The 18,819-nt window shown below is 35.1% G+C and overlaps 1 protein-coding gene across 5 annotated transcripts in view; it reads right to left on the minus strand.

Moving 5' to 3' along the window:
* The window catches only part of DENND1B (DENN domain containing 1B), a 169,366-nt gene that overhangs the window by 47,926 nt on the left and 102,621 nt on the right, over nucleotides 1–18,819 (minus strand). For all 5 annotated transcript variants that reach the window (XM_064454763.1, XM_064454762.1, XM_064454764.1 and 2 more), the window contains 4 exons: nucleotides 16,615–16,715; nucleotides 10,878–10,923; nucleotides 9,258–9,359; nucleotides 1,218–1,343 (listed from right to left, as the gene is read on the minus strand). In XM_064454763.1, coding sequence (XP_064310833.1) covers nucleotides 1,218–1,343; nucleotides 9,258–9,359; nucleotides 10,878–10,923; nucleotides 16,615–16,715 — 375 coding nt within the window. The remainder of the gene's footprint in view (nucleotides 1–1,217; nucleotides 1,344–9,257; nucleotides 9,360–10,877; nucleotides 10,924–16,614; nucleotides 16,716–18,819) is intronic.

Below are 18,819 nucleotides of genomic sequence, written 5' to 3' on the forward strand. Positions count from 1 at the left end.
TAATGACTGCTGAACACAAATACTTGAACTAAACCTTAAACATTACTTCAGTTCTGCATGGGTTACTTCTAACCTCAAGAACAACTGTTACCATTGGCACAGACAGCTAACTTGTAAAACACTCAGGACAAAAAAGACTACCTGTAAGAAATCCACCTGGGTAGAAGGAAGGCCCTGCCATACTGAATTTTAATGTTTCCTCCAGGAAAAGGCCTCATCTGGAATTAATAACGATTCTATCCATTTCCATCAAGAACTACCACATAGTTCCTTACCAAACAACAGAATACACCACCCTCCTTGCCCCCAAACAAGCATCCACCCATGCACCCACACATCCACCAGCAGTTTTACAAACTTGACACCTCAAGCAAGGATGATTTTCTCCTATCAAATCTCAATAAATATCTGAATCCATCGGACTGCCAGATATCGTATCCTCAGCATCTGATTCAGCCAATGTCACCTCAATGCATTTTATCAAGTGGAACTACTATCAGTTGTTTGCAAATATCGTAGGAAAAGAATCTGGACTGACAGATGAAATGAATCTCTAATTTGTTTCTGATAAATTATTTTATATCTAGTAGGCTCAATATGTGCCACCCTCATAAACCAGAAAGGATGAAAGCCCATAACGCATTAATCTACCCAGTACTAGCAAAACACCAGAAATACAAATTTTGAAGTTCTGATGGGATGAAACAGATTTTCTTTTCTCCTAACTTCTCAGTGGAATCGAGATAAGTATATAATAGAATAGATGCACGTTTGACTCATATCTGGTGTCTGCTAGGAAATAAAAAGCTTCTGGCCTCCAACACAAAGTCTCTGGACTGGTACGGTGAAAAATGATGGAGTCTGAAAGGCACAACCTCTTCAGTTCTTCATTACATTAACCCAGGTGAGCTGTGTGTAAGTAGCTTCATTAATACAATTTGATTTTAAACTAAGTAAATTATAAAAGGAATACAAGTAAGAAAGAAAAATACTCATCCAAGTCAGTTTTTTTCAATACATCTCACCATTAGGAGGTGGTAGTGTCTTCTAAATTGCCAACATATCCTTACATAAAGTAAGATTTAAACCATTTTCTTGGAAATGTTTCAGACTGGGATAAAACATTTCATATTTTCTTTGCAAGGAATTAGACTGTATTCTTATAAATTATGGAAGGGAGGAAAAAAAAAAAAAAAAAAGAGAAGAAAAAGCCTTACTGGTTTGTATCTTAGTGCATCTCTGTAGGATCCAAACAGTGCTGCCTGTGCCCGAAGAAAGGCCTTGGCTACTCCATCACCCGTAGCTGTAGACTGCTTTTTCAGTTTATTTTTCAAGGCCGAGACCTGCATGACAGAGTGGAACAGTTAAATTAACACCTCAGAAATTGGTACAGCGAGGTATGAACCCAATCAGCAGGCAAACCATGGTGTCTACAGGTCATCCAAAAATTCATCCTCCTCCTTGATAGCTTATCTTTTTAACTGCAAAGAGCACCTGCTGGTCTGTTAATTGAAATGAAAGCAGGGGATGATGGTAGAGTGCTAATGCAAATTGGTTTATGCTCTCTTTTTTTCCCAAGGCCTCTTGACATAAATAAGCTTAATTATTTTACAGTAAACTGTATGAGAGCCACTTTTCTGCAGATTTTTTTTTCTCTCAATCATAACATGTACCTCTTTGTTTTTAATGAAGACAGCTAGATATTTTTTTATTTATACTATGAAGGCTTATTTTTAAGGACTCTTAATGGTCACTTACTATTCAGTTTTAGGGATTTTTTTTTAACATCAAATTACTATCTTACATCATTTCTCCTGCATCATGGGAGTAGCTGCGACCACTGTCAAATAGTTGAGAAAAGTTTGTGTAAATTCAGTGATACATTGTCTTTAGAATTGTCCTAGAAGACAAAACATGTGAAAAGGGAAAAAACTAAGAATAATTCCTATGAGGCACCTATAGTTAAAAAAAATAGTTCTTATTTTAGTGCTTTACTTTTTTTTTTTTTTAAGGAGGTCTTTTCTTACTTGGCAAACAGCAATCACTGATTCTATAGAATTGGAAAAAAATTAGAAATACTAATTTAGATGACTCTTACTTGGAGATACTTTGGAGAAACATCATATAATTATGGAATTATTGCAGTATTCCTTAAAGATATGTAGAATTACACCCAGTTATAGTCTAGATTATCCTAATTTTCAACATAAGTGAACTCCTGTTACATTGAATACATGTTTCTGCACCCCTTTGTATTGCAATATACCCAATATAAAGCAAGTCACTAAAAACTATACAAAGTAACATTTAGTTACTCTTTAAACAGAACTTTATAAACATAAACTATCACCAAAACAGCTTTCATTCTTATAGAAATATATGCAAGAATGAATATCTTTTTGTTTCTTTATGCAAGCAGACCTGACTGCTCTTGTAGATGATGATTGTAATTGAAGTGTCAACCTAATTAACAACTAAACTTTGAATAATGCTAATGAGAACTGAACATGGCATCAGAGAAAAGACCAGCTCTACAGGTGATAAACCTTCACAGTAGTGACATTTTCCAGTGTAAAGTCACAGTTACTGTGATCTGATCAAAGAAAGAGACCCCCATTGGGTCCAATTATAACTATAGTTTTGAAAAAAAAAAATTATTGAGTTACGATGTTCATAATCTATGCAGAAAGGCCTTTACAGTATAGGTCTTTTCCCCATAGCTGTGATCTTTTCAATTTATATCCAAGCTCCATAGATCTCGATAAAAGTTTAGAGCCTGATTCGTTTAGCCCATGCAAAGCATACACCAAGGTTCACTTATGTTTTTTCCTCAAAAGAAAAAAAAAAAGTACAAATCTGAGTACAAAGACCAGTTAAGCAGTTCAAGGTTGAAAAAAATAAATGCATGTTTTGGGTTTTTTTTTTTTTCTCTGTACTGTATCATTATTTTAAAGTTATTAAAAATAAGGTTTATTTAATTCCAGGGGAAAAAAAAATTCTATAACCTTTATATAACAAAAATGTGCCCATCAACACCAGCCCAGTTTCACTAAAGCAAAAGCAGTAACATGAGGTCAAAAAAAGAATTGTCAGCCTTAATGTGGTCTCTGCCATGACAGACAAAGCATCTTCTAAATACAAGGCAGGGAAGAGGTGGAAAATTATCTACCTTCTTTTAAATCCACATTCTTCTAAATTATACCTTGTGAGTTTAGGGAAATAATGGCAGACAATAAAACAGGGTCAGAGAAGAAAGGGGCAAAGACTATGTAGAGCACAGGAATTACAGGACAAAGTGAGGGATGTGAAGGAAAATGGTATTTTCTGATTTCCTTAGTTCTGGCAGGCCCTATGTAGCCTAACATGAATCGATAAACAGGATGCTTTAGGCAAAAACGTGTTAAAAAGAAAAATATAAAGCAACAAATCTCCCACTTCACTGCAGCATTGGTACGTTACTAGTTCAAGAATATTAAGAATATCCCAATGGGCTGGTAGTTTGAAGGCACATTCTCCAGCACAAAAATGTGTAAGTCAGATGCTCTTTTTTTGTGCTGCCATCCTGGTGGGAGTTCTAGCCTCAAAAAGGCTGTGCCTTTTTGTTCAAAGAAAGTTCCTCCAACTCTTGCTTCTCTCAGGAGGCTATTCTAAAAGGCAGGAAGAGCTCTATTAGATTCCTCTGCAGAAGAACTAGGAGCACAGTGCGCTTAAGAAAAAGCCTGTAGAGATAACATGGTCCACAACCGTGATTTCCCCATTGTCACAACCAGAGTCCTGGCTGAAGCACTGTTGAGACCTGCCTACGTTTCCTTCAAGCTGAGGTCAGCAAACATGCATACAGAGGGACAGTGCTTATCCCACCAAGTGATGGCAAACCCAAGCTGCACGTTTGGGTAGGTTGGCAGCAAATTCTCCCAGTTCCACAGTTAAATTAAAGATAGTCTGATAAAGTAGTTAGTACAGTCAATACAGTAGGCACAGATAAGAGACTGGGTGCTTTGCACTACTTGGAAGGACTTGGTGCACAGCAGAATTGTCATTGTTTAGATCCATGAACCTAAAACCAAGGAAGTGTGAGACCCCTTTGGGTGATATCGTTACTAGCTCTTAAAATTTCAAAGAAAACACACAGTTCTGACACCAAGCCAAAAAAATACCAAGCAACATCTTTATCAAAATCTTTTCCTCATATATGCTTTAATCCATCTATGATTAAGAGCGCCAAACTTTTTTCTCTCCCTTCTTTGCATGTCTTAAGCAGAAATAGCCTTTTCCAAAGTTTAAAAATAAAGAACTGTAAACAAACCACAGGGGCTAGAATGCTGTTAAAATTTATTTCTGGAAGACAGTAGTGATCTGTTTCAGAAATGGCATTATTAATTTACACTGGAAGCAAACTGGTTTTATCTTCTCCTAGCAACAGCTTCTCACAGGAAGGTGACTTCATTGGATTGCTAAACACTACCGATGAAGAGCAATCAGAGCTTCAGGAAGGTTTAAATTGATAGAATAGTTTTTCAGAGATTTAGAAAGTCATGAGACCGATATGTGGTTTTTCTTTCGTATGTTAGTAGCAACATATTGAGTTGGTCATTAAAAAATAATATAGAATCTTTTCAAATAGTCACCCTATGTCCTTTCCAAGATTCCTAAAATACAACTATCTGATCAGAAACAAAGCATGACTAATATCTCTTCAATATTCATGTGAGCAGAAGAATAGAACTGCACATAAAGTTAAAAAATAAATTAACAAAATGATGTAACTATTAATCAAAGCCTTCGCCCCTGCCAAAACTTAAGCACACATATAAATTCAAGCACATATAGAAGTACTCAAAACATTTGTTGCCTGAGAAATGCAGAACCATGCACTGGGGTTCCCAGTGACTACCAGATCTCTGAAAACAAGATATCCAGGTATTTCTCGGGTATTACTGACAGTTGTTATGCTTTGACCTATTTTTTGGTGTTCCCCATCAGATCATGCCACTATAAAAGTAAGCACACTCTCATCAGCGAGAAAGTGAGAGAAGATGGCAGAGAAGAGAAACAAAACAAAAACCTTACAACAAAACAGAATCAGCTACGATTTATATCAATACTGTTAACGAAAGGGCTTCTACATGTTTGATGTTATCTACATGCACAGGGTGTAGGCATCTCAGATAGCCCTCCAGCATTTAATCACAAATACTTGTTTAGATGAAAACAACTACCTACATGCAAATGTTTTCAAAACTAGTTGTACTTTTAAATCTCACGTTCTATCTTCTAAAACTATACTGAGGGTCAACAGAACCTCAACTCTAAGAATTTATTCAAAATAAACCGTTGCCTCATAGCACTGCAAACACTGCTGGCTGCTCTGAGTTTCTAAAGTATATTAGCAATATTTTTTGCTATGTTCTGATGGAAAAACATAATACATTATTATATTTAAATTTTTTTAAAGATCATCTTAGTTGCACTGTTACATGTTGACCATAGCTTCTTTGTAATACTATTAATCATTGTATTTTCAGAAATAATTTGCACTCCCAATAATTGTTTTATAAAGTAACTGTTTAATTTTCTACATGGATTACAGCCTACTTCTCCAATGCTGCTTTTAGAACAGTAATGTTTACATGCCCAATTTATGGTGTTAAAATCCTGTGACTTTAGGAATCTCAAAACTAAAACTCTAAAAACTCATTTAGATTCTGTATTGCACCATAGTGTGTAGGCACCATGGCTACAAAGGCTACGCATCTTTCAACAGCTCTGTAGATTTTATGGTTAACAATATTTAACGATCACAGAAGATGCTAAAAACCTATAAAGCCTACAGTTTTCTGAAGGTTATATTTATAAAAGTTCTGCTTAGTCTATGGAGAAGTCAGTAAGACTTAGCTGCTAAACGTGATGCCCTCAAATCTCTGAGTTTTTTTCTGAAAGTGTTTAAATTTGAGCAAAGTAGTCGTCTTTTTGCCAGCGTTAACTGCAAGCAGGTATTGCAGGATCAGGCCCAAAATTCATAACTTTGTGTCTATGGTCTCCACCAATTTATATACATCACAAACGCTCTTTGTCTAAAGTCTTACGTTATTAAAGTGGTGATCTAAGTATTATTGTATTAGGAAATCTACTCCCACAGTAGCAGCTACTTATTTTCATTTTTTTAATTAAAAAATAATAGACAAATTCACAGTGAAATGATGAAATTTAAAAACAAGTGTTCTTGTCAGAAGAGAGGAAAAAGAGGGTTTTTTCCCCCCACTAAGAAAACAAAGGATTCCTGAAAGTCTTGCACTGATTTATTTTTCCAATTTTAAATACCTTAGGAGTAGCGGAACTGCTACTGGCATGGTAGTATTTCTAACAGTCAATAAATCTAAAATATTATGTGTGAATATTGGAATGAAGCCATTAAGAAGATTACAGCATGCAACACAGCAGAGGGTCCACATGAAAAAAGGACTGGTAATTCAGGACAACTGTGACCACTGACCTTTGCACAGTCAAGACCACTGGTCAGTCTGACAGAATAATAGAGTTCACATGCATAGAAAGTCATCTAGCCTGTAACTATAATTTAAATGCTTAAGTTAAAGGCATTTTTAAAAATCATTCAATCTCAGTTAATTTATTATAGTTTATTAGACATTGCCGTATAATAATGTTTTTTCGATCTTGAATTTATCATGAAAAAAATCACGATCAGAGCATTTTAATAGACACATTACTTATACATGGGTAAACTATTAAATACCAATGCTGTGAGGATATCATTGGGATTATTGATAAAGAAAATAATCACTCAGTTTCCTTTGGACACCAGAAACAGTTTTGGAAAATTCTGAAAATACTGCATTTCTTTTGTTAGGCTGTTAACCAACCTGGAATCAGTTTTTGAAAGGGATAGCAAGACTTTCTGCTTTTATAGTTTCAGTTCTTCATTTTATTTTAACACCCGTCAGAGGTACTTACTATATTTTTTCATCAGAAGTTTTACTACCTTTGTAGGTATGCTTATGACGTTTATTTATAGAGGTTAAAATGCTTCACATATTTAAGTAACTTTGACATTTGCTTTAATGTTTTGAGTCTAACTTGCCATTGTGACTCTACACCCCTATGGCTTATACTTTTTAATCGAGGTGTTAGAAGTTGCACTGCTCCTCGTGAATGCAAAAGATGGACAAGAATTTTGTCATTTTATGAGCCAAACACGGACGTTGTCTGTGCCTTTTGATTCCAGGTTTTCCAAATACAGTTGCATATGCTTTCCATTCAATTGTTTTAAACTGCTTTACAACTGAAGTAGAGGAAGAGATGGGAATATCTGAATTAAAAGCTTAATTATAAAATCCTCAAATTCTGCAAGGTTGGACTAGATGATCCCTGAGGTTCCTTCCAACCTGTGATTCTGTGAAGTATATTTCACATAAAACATAATTGCTCTGTTTTGTTCTATATTAGATATGGAATGAAGTATCTTAAGTCTCCTGTATAGTCTATACACTTGGGTAACCTTGATTAACATTAATAATAGTAACACGCGTATATCCTGGGGGAGAATATACTACTTAAAGTATGAAGATCTGTATCCTGATTTTTCTTCATACTAGCTGACTCATTTAGAGATCATTTCGATATGCATCTGTAAAACACATGAGAAGTCCCTCTCATTGCACAAATGTCCATTTTTACTGTTCGAAGGACCTCCAGCTACAACTCCAGTATCTTATGGAAGAAGATGCCTAATTCTCAGTTCTGCATGTAGATATTATCTGACAAGAGGTATGTACCTCCATGACATTATAACCTCAACCTTATTCACTGAATGCAAGGTCAGTTAAAATTACTGACACACCAGAAAAATACTTAGTTTTTAGTTAACTTGTTATACTCTTGAATGATAGAGTACAGTCAAAATTACTGTATATACATGCATGTGTGTATGTGTATACTTTTCCATACACTAACATAAAAATCACAAAAACATCAGTATAATTTATCTAGACTTTTACATTTCTGAACTATAGTTGATACTCAGTCAAAAGAAAGACTGACCAGATGATCTATAAAAAGTCTAGATTTTAACATCATTAAAATCAAAGGGAACTGACATTAATATAATCATCAAGAGTTTGATTTCTATTGTACCAAATACACACAAATTACCAACAAAACCAAAAGACACAGTACGTCACTGCAGCACCTTACATTAAGACAGTTTGTTTTTATGATTTACAATTTCAAAATATATAACTCTTTCATTTCACATTTTGATATAAAATTCTCTGTGCTCACAACCATTTGTGATAGCTTGAGCATCTATAACTAGATAATCAAAACTGTTGTTTCACAATGATATTCTTTCAGAGCTCTATTGGGAAAAACAAGGTAAGTGAATTTTGTGACTATTTAAAATGATATACAGAATATGTTCCCCTATAGGCAGTAAGAAAAAAAAGTGGGGGGGACACCCTCTGCAAGATCAAAGTCCAGAAAGAACTGGCACTTAATTTATCATCCTTTACAGACAAAAGACAGTTTTCGTCATTTCAAAAGGATCAGATGTCTTTTATGACAAACTGGGTTTGCAGTTTAATTTACAAATAGAATTCTAAGTAAGCAGTCTTTGCTCTGCCAAAGCAAATGACAAACAGTACAGGTTTTCATTCACGCAGCCCTCAGCAGGATAGAAGAGATTAAAATAAAACTGAAATAATTTAGAGAAAACAAATAAATGTTTCAGAAAGTTGAAGAAGATCAAAGCCTGAATTTTCTGACCCCAACTGTACAAGCATTTCTTATTATATTGACCAGTGCCATCAGATCATTAATTAAAAGGAAAACGCTGGCAGGTGGCAGGGAAGCAGAAGCCGATAATTGGCCCCCTTCTTCTTTTTGCCTTCAAAAACTCTCTCGTTCTTTTGCAAGACATGCCACTAGGCAGACAGAAATGCCTACTTTGTAATATAATGATTAAGATGACATGAAGAGACTCTTGCGTTTAAAGCAGCTATGCCTAATGAATGCAGCTAGCTTTATAATTATGATCCTACTTTTACAATAAGGAATACGATGTTCCATTCAACATCTCCTCAACTGTCAAAAAGGTAAAAATCTCAAATATAGAGGTCTACACTTGGTGCTTTTCACCCCCTTATTCTTTTCATGGCAGTTAGCAAAACCAGGCAAAAAAACCTACTAGTAATTCAAGTATCTATATAAGAAAGAAGGAATGAAATATCGGTAAGACTCACCACTTCACCAGGTAGGTTGTTCAGGTCATTAAAAGGGGTTTCTAGAGTGTTTGTGTCAACATTTAGCAAAACCACATCCTCCAGCGATCTATTTTTTACTCTCTGTTAAGAAGAGAAGAAAAAAAAAAAAGAATGGAAAAGCATTTTACTATGTATCCTCCTGAAGCACATTTTTATTGCAATGAGCTAGATTAGAAATGATGATTTTACAAAGGATAATAATGGTAAAGACAACATATTGAGCTTTACATGTGGGATTTGTGAATTAGACAGGATTCAGATTAGCTTTTAAAAACACTTCCTCTTCATCAAACAGTACAGTTATAGTAATAATCTCTGAAATACACGCATATTCAAAGAAGTGAATTCTTGAAAAACCAAGATTTACACAAAACAGTTACATATACTGAACTATACATATCTTATAACAACGTTTGATTCTCTCATATTTGTGAAAGATGGGGTGTTAATCATGTAATCAGATTAAAAATAGAAAACTAAGTAATTGTTAGCAGATTTCTGAAAGTCCCAGGCAGGCGATGCCTACTAGCATTACTGAAGAATGGATGAAACAATTTTCATCAATGGACATGACTAGCAGCTAAGAATTAAACAATTTGTTCTTTTCAGGAAAAATGATAGAACTCTCCTCTACATTGTCCTACAGTAACACGTAATAGTGCAGTCCAGGAAATAATTCCAGAAGGAATTGAGTGACGACTTTTTCAGAGCAAGCCTTTCTGTTTCACTATTTTCTGATGGAATAAGGAAAAAGATTCTAGTCAAGATACTGCGATCTGCATTCATCGATTGTAAGAACTTGATTTAAGAGAACAGAAGGCTATGCCTAGCGTTCAGAAGTATACATGTAGAAGGCTCCTTTTTGGAAATACAAAAGTGCTAGTGGCTCAGACTCAGGGAGAAGCCACCTAATCAGCCCCGCAAATGTGAATTGATCCTTAGAAACTGCTTTAGCGGAAGTGTAAATCAAATAAAATTCCCAAATCAATTACCTACTCTGTGTGATAATCAAGACTGCACACGTAGGCTTAATGGTGTCATCATATAGTTATGGAAAGAGGCAAAGCTATTTATGGCCCAGCTATTACTTACCGCTTCAGGGAGTTCTATTATTTTGTTGTATGTTTAAATCTGAAAAGGCTACCTCCTGCTTTTTGGCAAAAAAAAAATTCATTTCTAAATTAATAGTTTTGAATGTTATGGGATGAATGTTAGGCTTAGATTTTCAGAGGGACAGGAGTGTAAATTATCTGGGAAATCAGAATGATGCTGAATTCTGATTGATGGTGACTCCCAAATAAATTTTAACTGTTCTTATTACTAGGAAAGTCTGTTGCTGAACCACTAAAAAAGGCAGAAAAAACCTACCAGTGAGCTATTAAATAGACACAGAAATCATGATGTAGAGCTTACATGTCTCCATAAAACACTTCAAAAGCAAGATTTCAAAGAGGGACCTTTTTTACTTTGTAAAGCATCTGAAGCTTAAATTTTGTAATTCTGTATGCTAAAATCCAGGGAAGCATTTCCATTTAATTTATCATTCATGGTGCACACATCTCATGCTTACCGGTATGCAGCAGTGTTTAGTAAACCTACCTCTATTAAGCTTAAGTGGACGCCAATTAGATAAGGCATCGGTGCACTGAAGAAAAAAGTGGAAAAGATCAAATTATTGCTTTAAGTACAAACTACTACAACATTTCTGGAGCAAAAAAAAAAGTTCAATCTTGGCACATACAGTCCCCAATAAACATTCACTGTTTAAGCCTGTACTAAATGTACATAGTTGCTACTGAAATTTTTGCTAGACCAGGGATTGATTTTTTTAAAAAAAAAACCAACTCTGCAGTAAAGATGACAACAAAATAAAGGACGCTATTCCTAACTATGGAAGCATGAGCGAGAAGACATGCAAGGCTTACTAATCAGTCTGCCATACCATTCAATAACCAACCATGCTGCATGGCAGAGCTAACCTAGCAGATGTTCCAAAAGTGGTGTGTCTAGAACTACAGTGGTTTTAAAACACCTTTCTAGAGAATATGGTACCAGTTAACATCACCACACTGCAACGCAAACATCATCAACTCCAGTTTTGTTTCTGAATGTGCTTCTGAAACCCTTCCTTGGTGGGCTTTGGAAGCTGTATAATATCTTCTTTAACGCAAGATAGTAAACTTCTCATTTCCAATTTGAATAAGACAAGGAATTATATTCTCAAAATAAAACCAATATCCACACACAAAGCCTCTGGAGTGAGAACTCCTGCAGCACACAAGCAAGAAACTGAATTAGTCAGGCTAATTTATCATGGTTTCCTATAATCTGCTGTTTCTTCCTCTACCGAATGCTTTCTGGCAACATCTGACAAAGAATATACTCAATAAGCAGCACTGAAGGGAAAAAACATCCAACAATTATCACACTTTTGGGTACTGAGAGATTACTAAAAATATTCACTCCAGAGAAGCAAACAATAGATAGGCTGGTTTAAGCAACTCAGTGGGAAACAAAATATTAAGGCAGTGGAGAGAAAAAAAAAACTAATAAAAATAACCTCTGAAAAATAAGTGGAAGGTAGAATGACTCATACGAAATTACACAGATAGCTGACATACAATCATTTCTCCCAATGTATTAATTTTGTCACAGATCTGAGTCACTGGCACCAACCGATTGGCGATTGACTTCCTGAGGCCCAGGGAGAGGCTTCACAGCGTCAGTTCACATGGCCACATCAATTTGGTCCCAACTCTGGGAGCACAAGTAGCAATTCTCACCTTCTTCCGACTCCGGCCAGTTTTAGAAAAATCTGTACACACCATGGATTAGCCAATTGCTCTCATTAACAATGTCCCACAGCACATGTTTTTACTATCAAAATAAAGGTTTGCTGAGACTGCAAACTGCCATGGCTTAGGGTTTCTAGGCAATGGGGCTTCCAAAAGGGGAAATGGAGACCTTTATGTCCCCACACATCTTTTTCTTAGTCCAATACTGAAAAATTTCAGCACCTCCTGATTACTTCATCCAGGCTAAGGCCTTATTCCTTTGTGGACTAAACACAAGTTACACAGAATCATAACTGGGTGTCGCTCCGGAGCAGACATGCATTTATATTCAGTGAGGAATCAGACAGCTTTAAAAGACTCTGATTTTAAGAACACTTTATACTACATAACAAATTTAACCAAGCCAATGAGCAAGACTATGACTGACATGTAACTGAGGTTTTTTCTGCTGAATAAACAGCAAAATAGATCTTCAGGTTCATCACATCAGATTTACCTTAGTGTTACAAGTAACATGAACTGGAAGAACTATGGTGAAAGCAAGCACTACATCATGTGTGCATTTTATGCACACTTGTTTTCTTGTACACTGACACTGTTCTAGCAGCTTCACCAGGCCTGTACTGACTTTAAATTGCTGATTATTTGCTCCATTAATAAATCTGTCATTAAAAAGGGTAGTGTGTAGCTCTTTTCTGTAGAACAAAGCAACAGCTACATCATTCCAATTTTGATAAGATAACAGAATGAAGGTACAAAGCTAATTAGATAAACACATCTTGAAAATGCATGAAATAAAAATTGCAGCTATGGAAAGTCAATTTGATAATTTTCAGTACAGAATGAATTCTACTACTGCTGGATTCTGAAGCCTTAACAGCAGAGGTTTGTAATACGTACATGAAATTGCTTGCTATGCTACTACTGGGAGCTGCTATCTAGTTTTTCTCTTGCTTATGCATGCTATTACCAAAAATGTTACTAATCTACAGCATCATTGCCTAAAATAATTACTATGTTATGCAAAAGATGCAAGTTCATTCTAAAATAATTGTCCCATTCTCATGAAAATAGGTGTGCCTACATGCCTATATCCCAATTCAGAAGAGACCAAATCTCATAAAAAGATAGGTTGCAATTGTAACTTGAATTTTTCTAATTGCATTATATTCTTAGCAGAGCATCAGTAGAACAGATGCTTTATCATCCACAGACAAAACTGCCATACATACATTTATCAGAGACTTAGTTTGCCAAGAAATCACACAGAAATTTGATGAAATTAGCTTTCTCCTTTAGATAAATCAATTTTATTCAAATAAAATTACTATATCAATATTCAAATTTATTTTTGTAAAGGCTTTCTTGAAAGCCAGCCACCTACTGGGCTGAGTGCAACGATATCTTTTTGCCTACTTAAATGCAGAAAAATAAAGTCTTAAAAAATATTCAGAAAATTCAATTTTTTAGTAACTCTCCTGTGTTTTCTTCCTCAAGATATAAAATGAAAATTGCTTTCACAGCCTAATATTTTGCATTCCTTTAGAAAAATAAATTTATTATCTCTTCTTTTTTGGATAGTTTTCCCGTTCTTGCACTGGAGTTCTCAGAGTAGAATTCAAGGCCAAGATAAGCTACGTGGAAGGGGAAAAAAAATCCTGAAGCAAAGAAATACACAGTATGTTCACACACTGGACCTCGCAAGTACTTGTGACGTGGCCAATCCTGGCAGCATTACAGTCCACACTGATGTTAAGTACTGGTGGGTTTGGACTACTTTAAGAACATCCGTTACATTATGTCTAAAACCAGTCTGTATATCAGGTTGCCTGATAGAACATAAGAGGCTTTTTGATTAAAAAGGCAAGTGGAAGAATTTAAATAATTTTTTAATATAGATCTGTTTTACTCAAAGCTATATTTTTCTTTTCTCATTGCCACAAAATGTAGCAGCTGAACAGTTTATATAATTTATCAAATTCTAACCCCCACAGAATTATATCATTTATCTTTCTGAAATTTTGAAGATATATAGTCCAACTCATAAAAAAGAAAATTGTGCATTTCTCTCAAAATATGTTGTATGATTAACATGTAATGAAAAGTTGCAGGATCAGGGCTTACATTCAAATCAGTAGATGTAAATGTATTTTATCTTTGTTTAAAAATAGCCTTAATTCCTTGGAACAAACAAAATTATCAGATGGATAATCCCATACTTCATTTATTTGAATACCATTTCAGAAAAACACTAAGAAAATGAGAGTTCATGGGAGAAATCCCAAGAAAGTCCAAGTAGAGAAATGACAGTATAGTTTCCTGAAATGAAAATGCATGTTAACCTAAAAGAAAAAAAGGCACTTTTATAAAAAGAACTTCACCTTATCAAAATAAAAATATAAAAAATAATTAGAAAATTACTTTATTAATTTTAAATTGACATGACCATCTTCGACCGTATATTAGGTCTGGCCTAGCATAAACTTTGACCGTATGAAAACCTTATTAGAAAACCATTGAGGTTTTCTAACTTGATATATCATATACCAATGAGGAAAATATTTATTCACTGTTAGTACACCAAAACATGAGGAAAGCTAAGTATTTTATGTGTTTTTATTACACTATTCCAACCTGTCTCACAAAAGAACCATTCAAGCCAGACATGAGCAGACAGAGAAACGTAAATGAACGAAAATCTGAGTTAAAAGGTCTGAATTATAGTTACTGTGGTAAATTCATCAATTGGGCATTTCCTTTCATGAACTTTATGTTTCCATTTGAACATCTCTAAAACAGGGAGACTTTTTTTTTTGCCCCCACTCTTATCGTACTACTGTGAACAAGGGATATAAATGAGTTTTACAAGTTTAAGAAACTCCATGCTTCTTTCTAATGAGTAAAAAAATTCTCAGGTAATGCCATAATGACCTAGAATCTCAACTATTATCATCATCACAAGAAGCTGTGTACAGCATCTAACATTATTATTTCTGGAAACATTATCTGTGCTTAGAAGGGGAAATAAAGAAAAATATATCTTCTAGTATTCAGGATGCACTCTGCAGGGTACAGCTTCCATAAAGGTGTTGATCTACCTACTGAGAACAGCATTTATGGATGATACTGAAAAAATTACAAAGCTTCTGGCAGTAAGCTCAAGTAATACAAAAACTAAACAAATACATCCAAGCACTACCCCCACCGTGGTGCATTTTATCAAAGCTAGGAGGAAAAACAATTAGGACAGAGTTTCTTCAAAAGAAAACTATCATTAAAGATGAAAGGCTTAGCTATAGTTGAAAGTAAAGGGAGAAGTGGGAGAAGAATATTTCATTTCTTCTTACAAAAAAACAATAAAAAATATACATATGCAGTATAGGAACTATCACAGAAAAAGATATACCATAGGCAAATACTGTAAACTTGAGGAAAAACTATCAAAGAGACTTAAGGAAACATAATGAGAATATCCTTGAAAACAAGAAGTTCAATAGACTGGGTGAAGTTCAATGGAAGATCAATATTTATAGGCTCCAGAAGAAAAACAAAACAAAGTCCATCAAACACAAGCATCATTAACTTCTGTGAAGGAAAACATTAGTAAGAGAAACATAGACTTATGTTGGTAGGCATCTGACTTGGACTCGGTTTTTATATATAATAACAATTCCTAATCTCTCAAATGGCTTTCAATGGTTCATTTTTCCACCTCAGACCCATAGGATGAGTTAAAATGAAAGTCTCCAGGGGTGGATACTCCTGTTGTAGGTGCTTTAACGGAAACTCTCATTCGGTATCTCTGACACTACTACAAATAAAAGAAAACAGATCTCTTCTTAGCCTGATATCTTAAAACACAGCCATGTGGAAACATTATCCCTTGAAGGATCAGAAGTGATTGAAAAAGTGATTCTTTCTTGTTCAGCATAAAAAATTGCCAAAATCACAAAGTCTGTCACATAAACAGAAACACATCGCGAGAAGGACAATTCTTATAATGAAAATTTTGGATGTACCAAAAAGACATTGTAAACTCTTTCAGGAAGGTGTTGCATAGGATCCTGAACCTGGCTGACTGTAAAATACAAATATTAAATCATTGGATAGACCTAAGGGAAACACTGATGCCTACTAATGTTTAATTCTGGACAAACTCATCAGGTTTGTGGTTTTTTTTTCCAATGCTTCTCACTTATCTCAAGTTAAAATAAATGCCAGATAAAAGAAAACCTCAACACAGCTGCATTTAAATTACTGAATGCATTCTCTAACAATAAAACAGGAACAGTTATAAACACGATTCTAAATGCTACACTGATAGTAATCGGCACTGTAATTCAAGGCACCAATTCAACCACCAGGTAAAGGCATGCTGAAATATCTCTATTCAAGTCATCATTTAAGCATTGGCTTAAATGCTTTCATAAACTGGATCCCGTCTATTTAGTCACAGAAGTAGTTAGTGTTTTCATCTGTTACTCGGAATTACAAGACAGGTAGGAATCTCAGAAACTGGGATAACAGGTTAGCTGTCTTACCAACAGTAGTCCAGAAGATGTGGAGGGAGCACTGGGATGTAAATGTGTTGCCAATACATTGGATATAACAATGCAGCTGACGCATGAACACAAGCAGTTAACTAAAAATAAAAATACACACACAGAATTGGCAACAAAAATATGAATGAAAATACAATATCTTAAATTAACTTTTAGACATGTAAGAATCTTAACCTGCCCAGACCACCTATTATAGCATTTTTAATTACTTTAAATTGCTTAAATGCATCTATGAAGAACTCTCATATACATATACAACATTTGCAAGAAGTCAGACTAACAAGTCAATTAAAAGCTAGCCCTGCTCAGCTATTTCCTTGAGAAGGTAATAATAAACATGCACTACTTGATATTTATCAAATGTGGCTACTGCCACAAACAGAAAGAACTTGAGTGCACCCCAGCTGCGCTCAGCTCTGCTGAGCGGGAAAGACCCAGGGGAGTTGTTTGGTCCACATTTCTGCCATTTGGAACAACTGGAATTGATCCGAACCTGCACAAAGCCACAGAAGAGCATTAAACTCAGGAGCAGGATTAATTTCTGTTTGTGTCACTACCTTGATTTCCAAACTACCTTCAAAAAAATCTGAAGTGAGTATTCCCTGTGACAGCAAAGCAACTTCATTACGATTTTTGAAACCTCCCTTCCCAAAGCAGAGACTGCCAAGTCTGGCACCAGCATCACCAGAAAACTAAGGGTTCCTTGACCAAGAAAGGCAGTGTTACAATCTGCTTACCATTCAAAACCTGTTTTTATAAAACAAACAAAAAAACACCCCCCAAAAAAAATCCACACCCCCACACACTCCCCACCCCCACCCCCCCACCCCCCCCAAAAAAAGAAGGATCTATGGAATTGATTAGAAACATGGTCTAGTTCACTCCTTGAGTGACCACAATCATCTGCAATACCTAAATAATTCAAATTTGACCTATCAAATACCACTTTGCTACCAGCGAGTCACTCAATTTAATTTATATTATTATGCAGCCACAGAGTTACAACAGAATGAGACAACATCAACACTGTGTTCAAAATGAGGTAGCCTATATCCAGAAAAAACTCCACTATGAATCTAATAAAATAAAGGAAAAAATACTTCAAAAGGGAATGCCCCACATAGAAGAGACCAAGCTTACGGAAAATGTCAAGACTGTACTAATGTTTTATATCACAACAAAATTACTATCTGAGATTAACCTGATAATAGTGCTGTTTATTAGACATGTACTTTTACAGTAATGAAATGAAGAGCTAAAAATAAAATTTAAATCCTGTCCATACAGCAAGTGCTAAAACATTATGGATTTTACAGGAATAAAAAAACACCTCTTTGTAGAAGAGATCATCAGTTAAAGCTTTCACACCCTTGCTGTCTTGGACATTTAGACTTGTAAATAAAAATTATACTGCAATTTTGTACATGTACTTTTACACTAAAAATACAAAAAAAAAATAGTAAGACCATCGCAGCAGAAATCACAGACAATTACAATTTGTGCAGCATAGTTTGCTCAGCACTCAGATTAATATAACACGATTAAATATGGAAAAGAAGAGGGTCTGAAAGCTCCTGAGGGATATCATTAGGGCAAATTGCCAAAGAATGAAACATGAGCCAGTCAGGAGAGTCTGGAAGCTGCAGTAGTACCAAGGGACTTGAATGTTCGACAGTTGGAGCTTCAGTAATGTGTGAACTGCAGGTTAAGGTATCAGGAGACTCTGTTCACTGACACACAGAATGTCACTATTGACCAACGAACTGCCCAAGCCTGACAGCAACACTACACAAAGCCAAGTATATCATAATTCTGTATTTAAGCTCTTCCTTTCAGATTAACATCTCATTTCTTAGCTTTACATTAAACTTCTGCAATTATTCTCATTTTAAACTTATAATAATGGCTACTTTAATAATTACTCTGTTGTTACTAAGAATTAATTGATTTGGGGGAAGAAATAAATGAGTATCTTATTCCTCTTCTACACAGTGGGATTTATGAGTTTTATTTCCGTATTATCTCTCTTTGTAGTTTAACTAATACTACTGATAGCATAGTCAAGCTGGGTATCATGGTTTTTTGCTCTTCTACTCAAAATGGATACAGAATTACTAATTAATATGTCCACATACTACTGTACGTAGTAGATACATTTCAAACCACAACTACCTATATCATAAT

This window comes from Phalacrocorax carbo, chromosome 6 (assembly GCF_963921805.1).
Source record: "Phalacrocorax carbo chromosome 6, bPhaCar2.1, whole genome shotgun sequence".
NCBI lineage: Eukaryota > Metazoa > Chordata > Aves > Suliformes > Phalacrocoracidae > Phalacrocorax > Phalacrocorax carbo.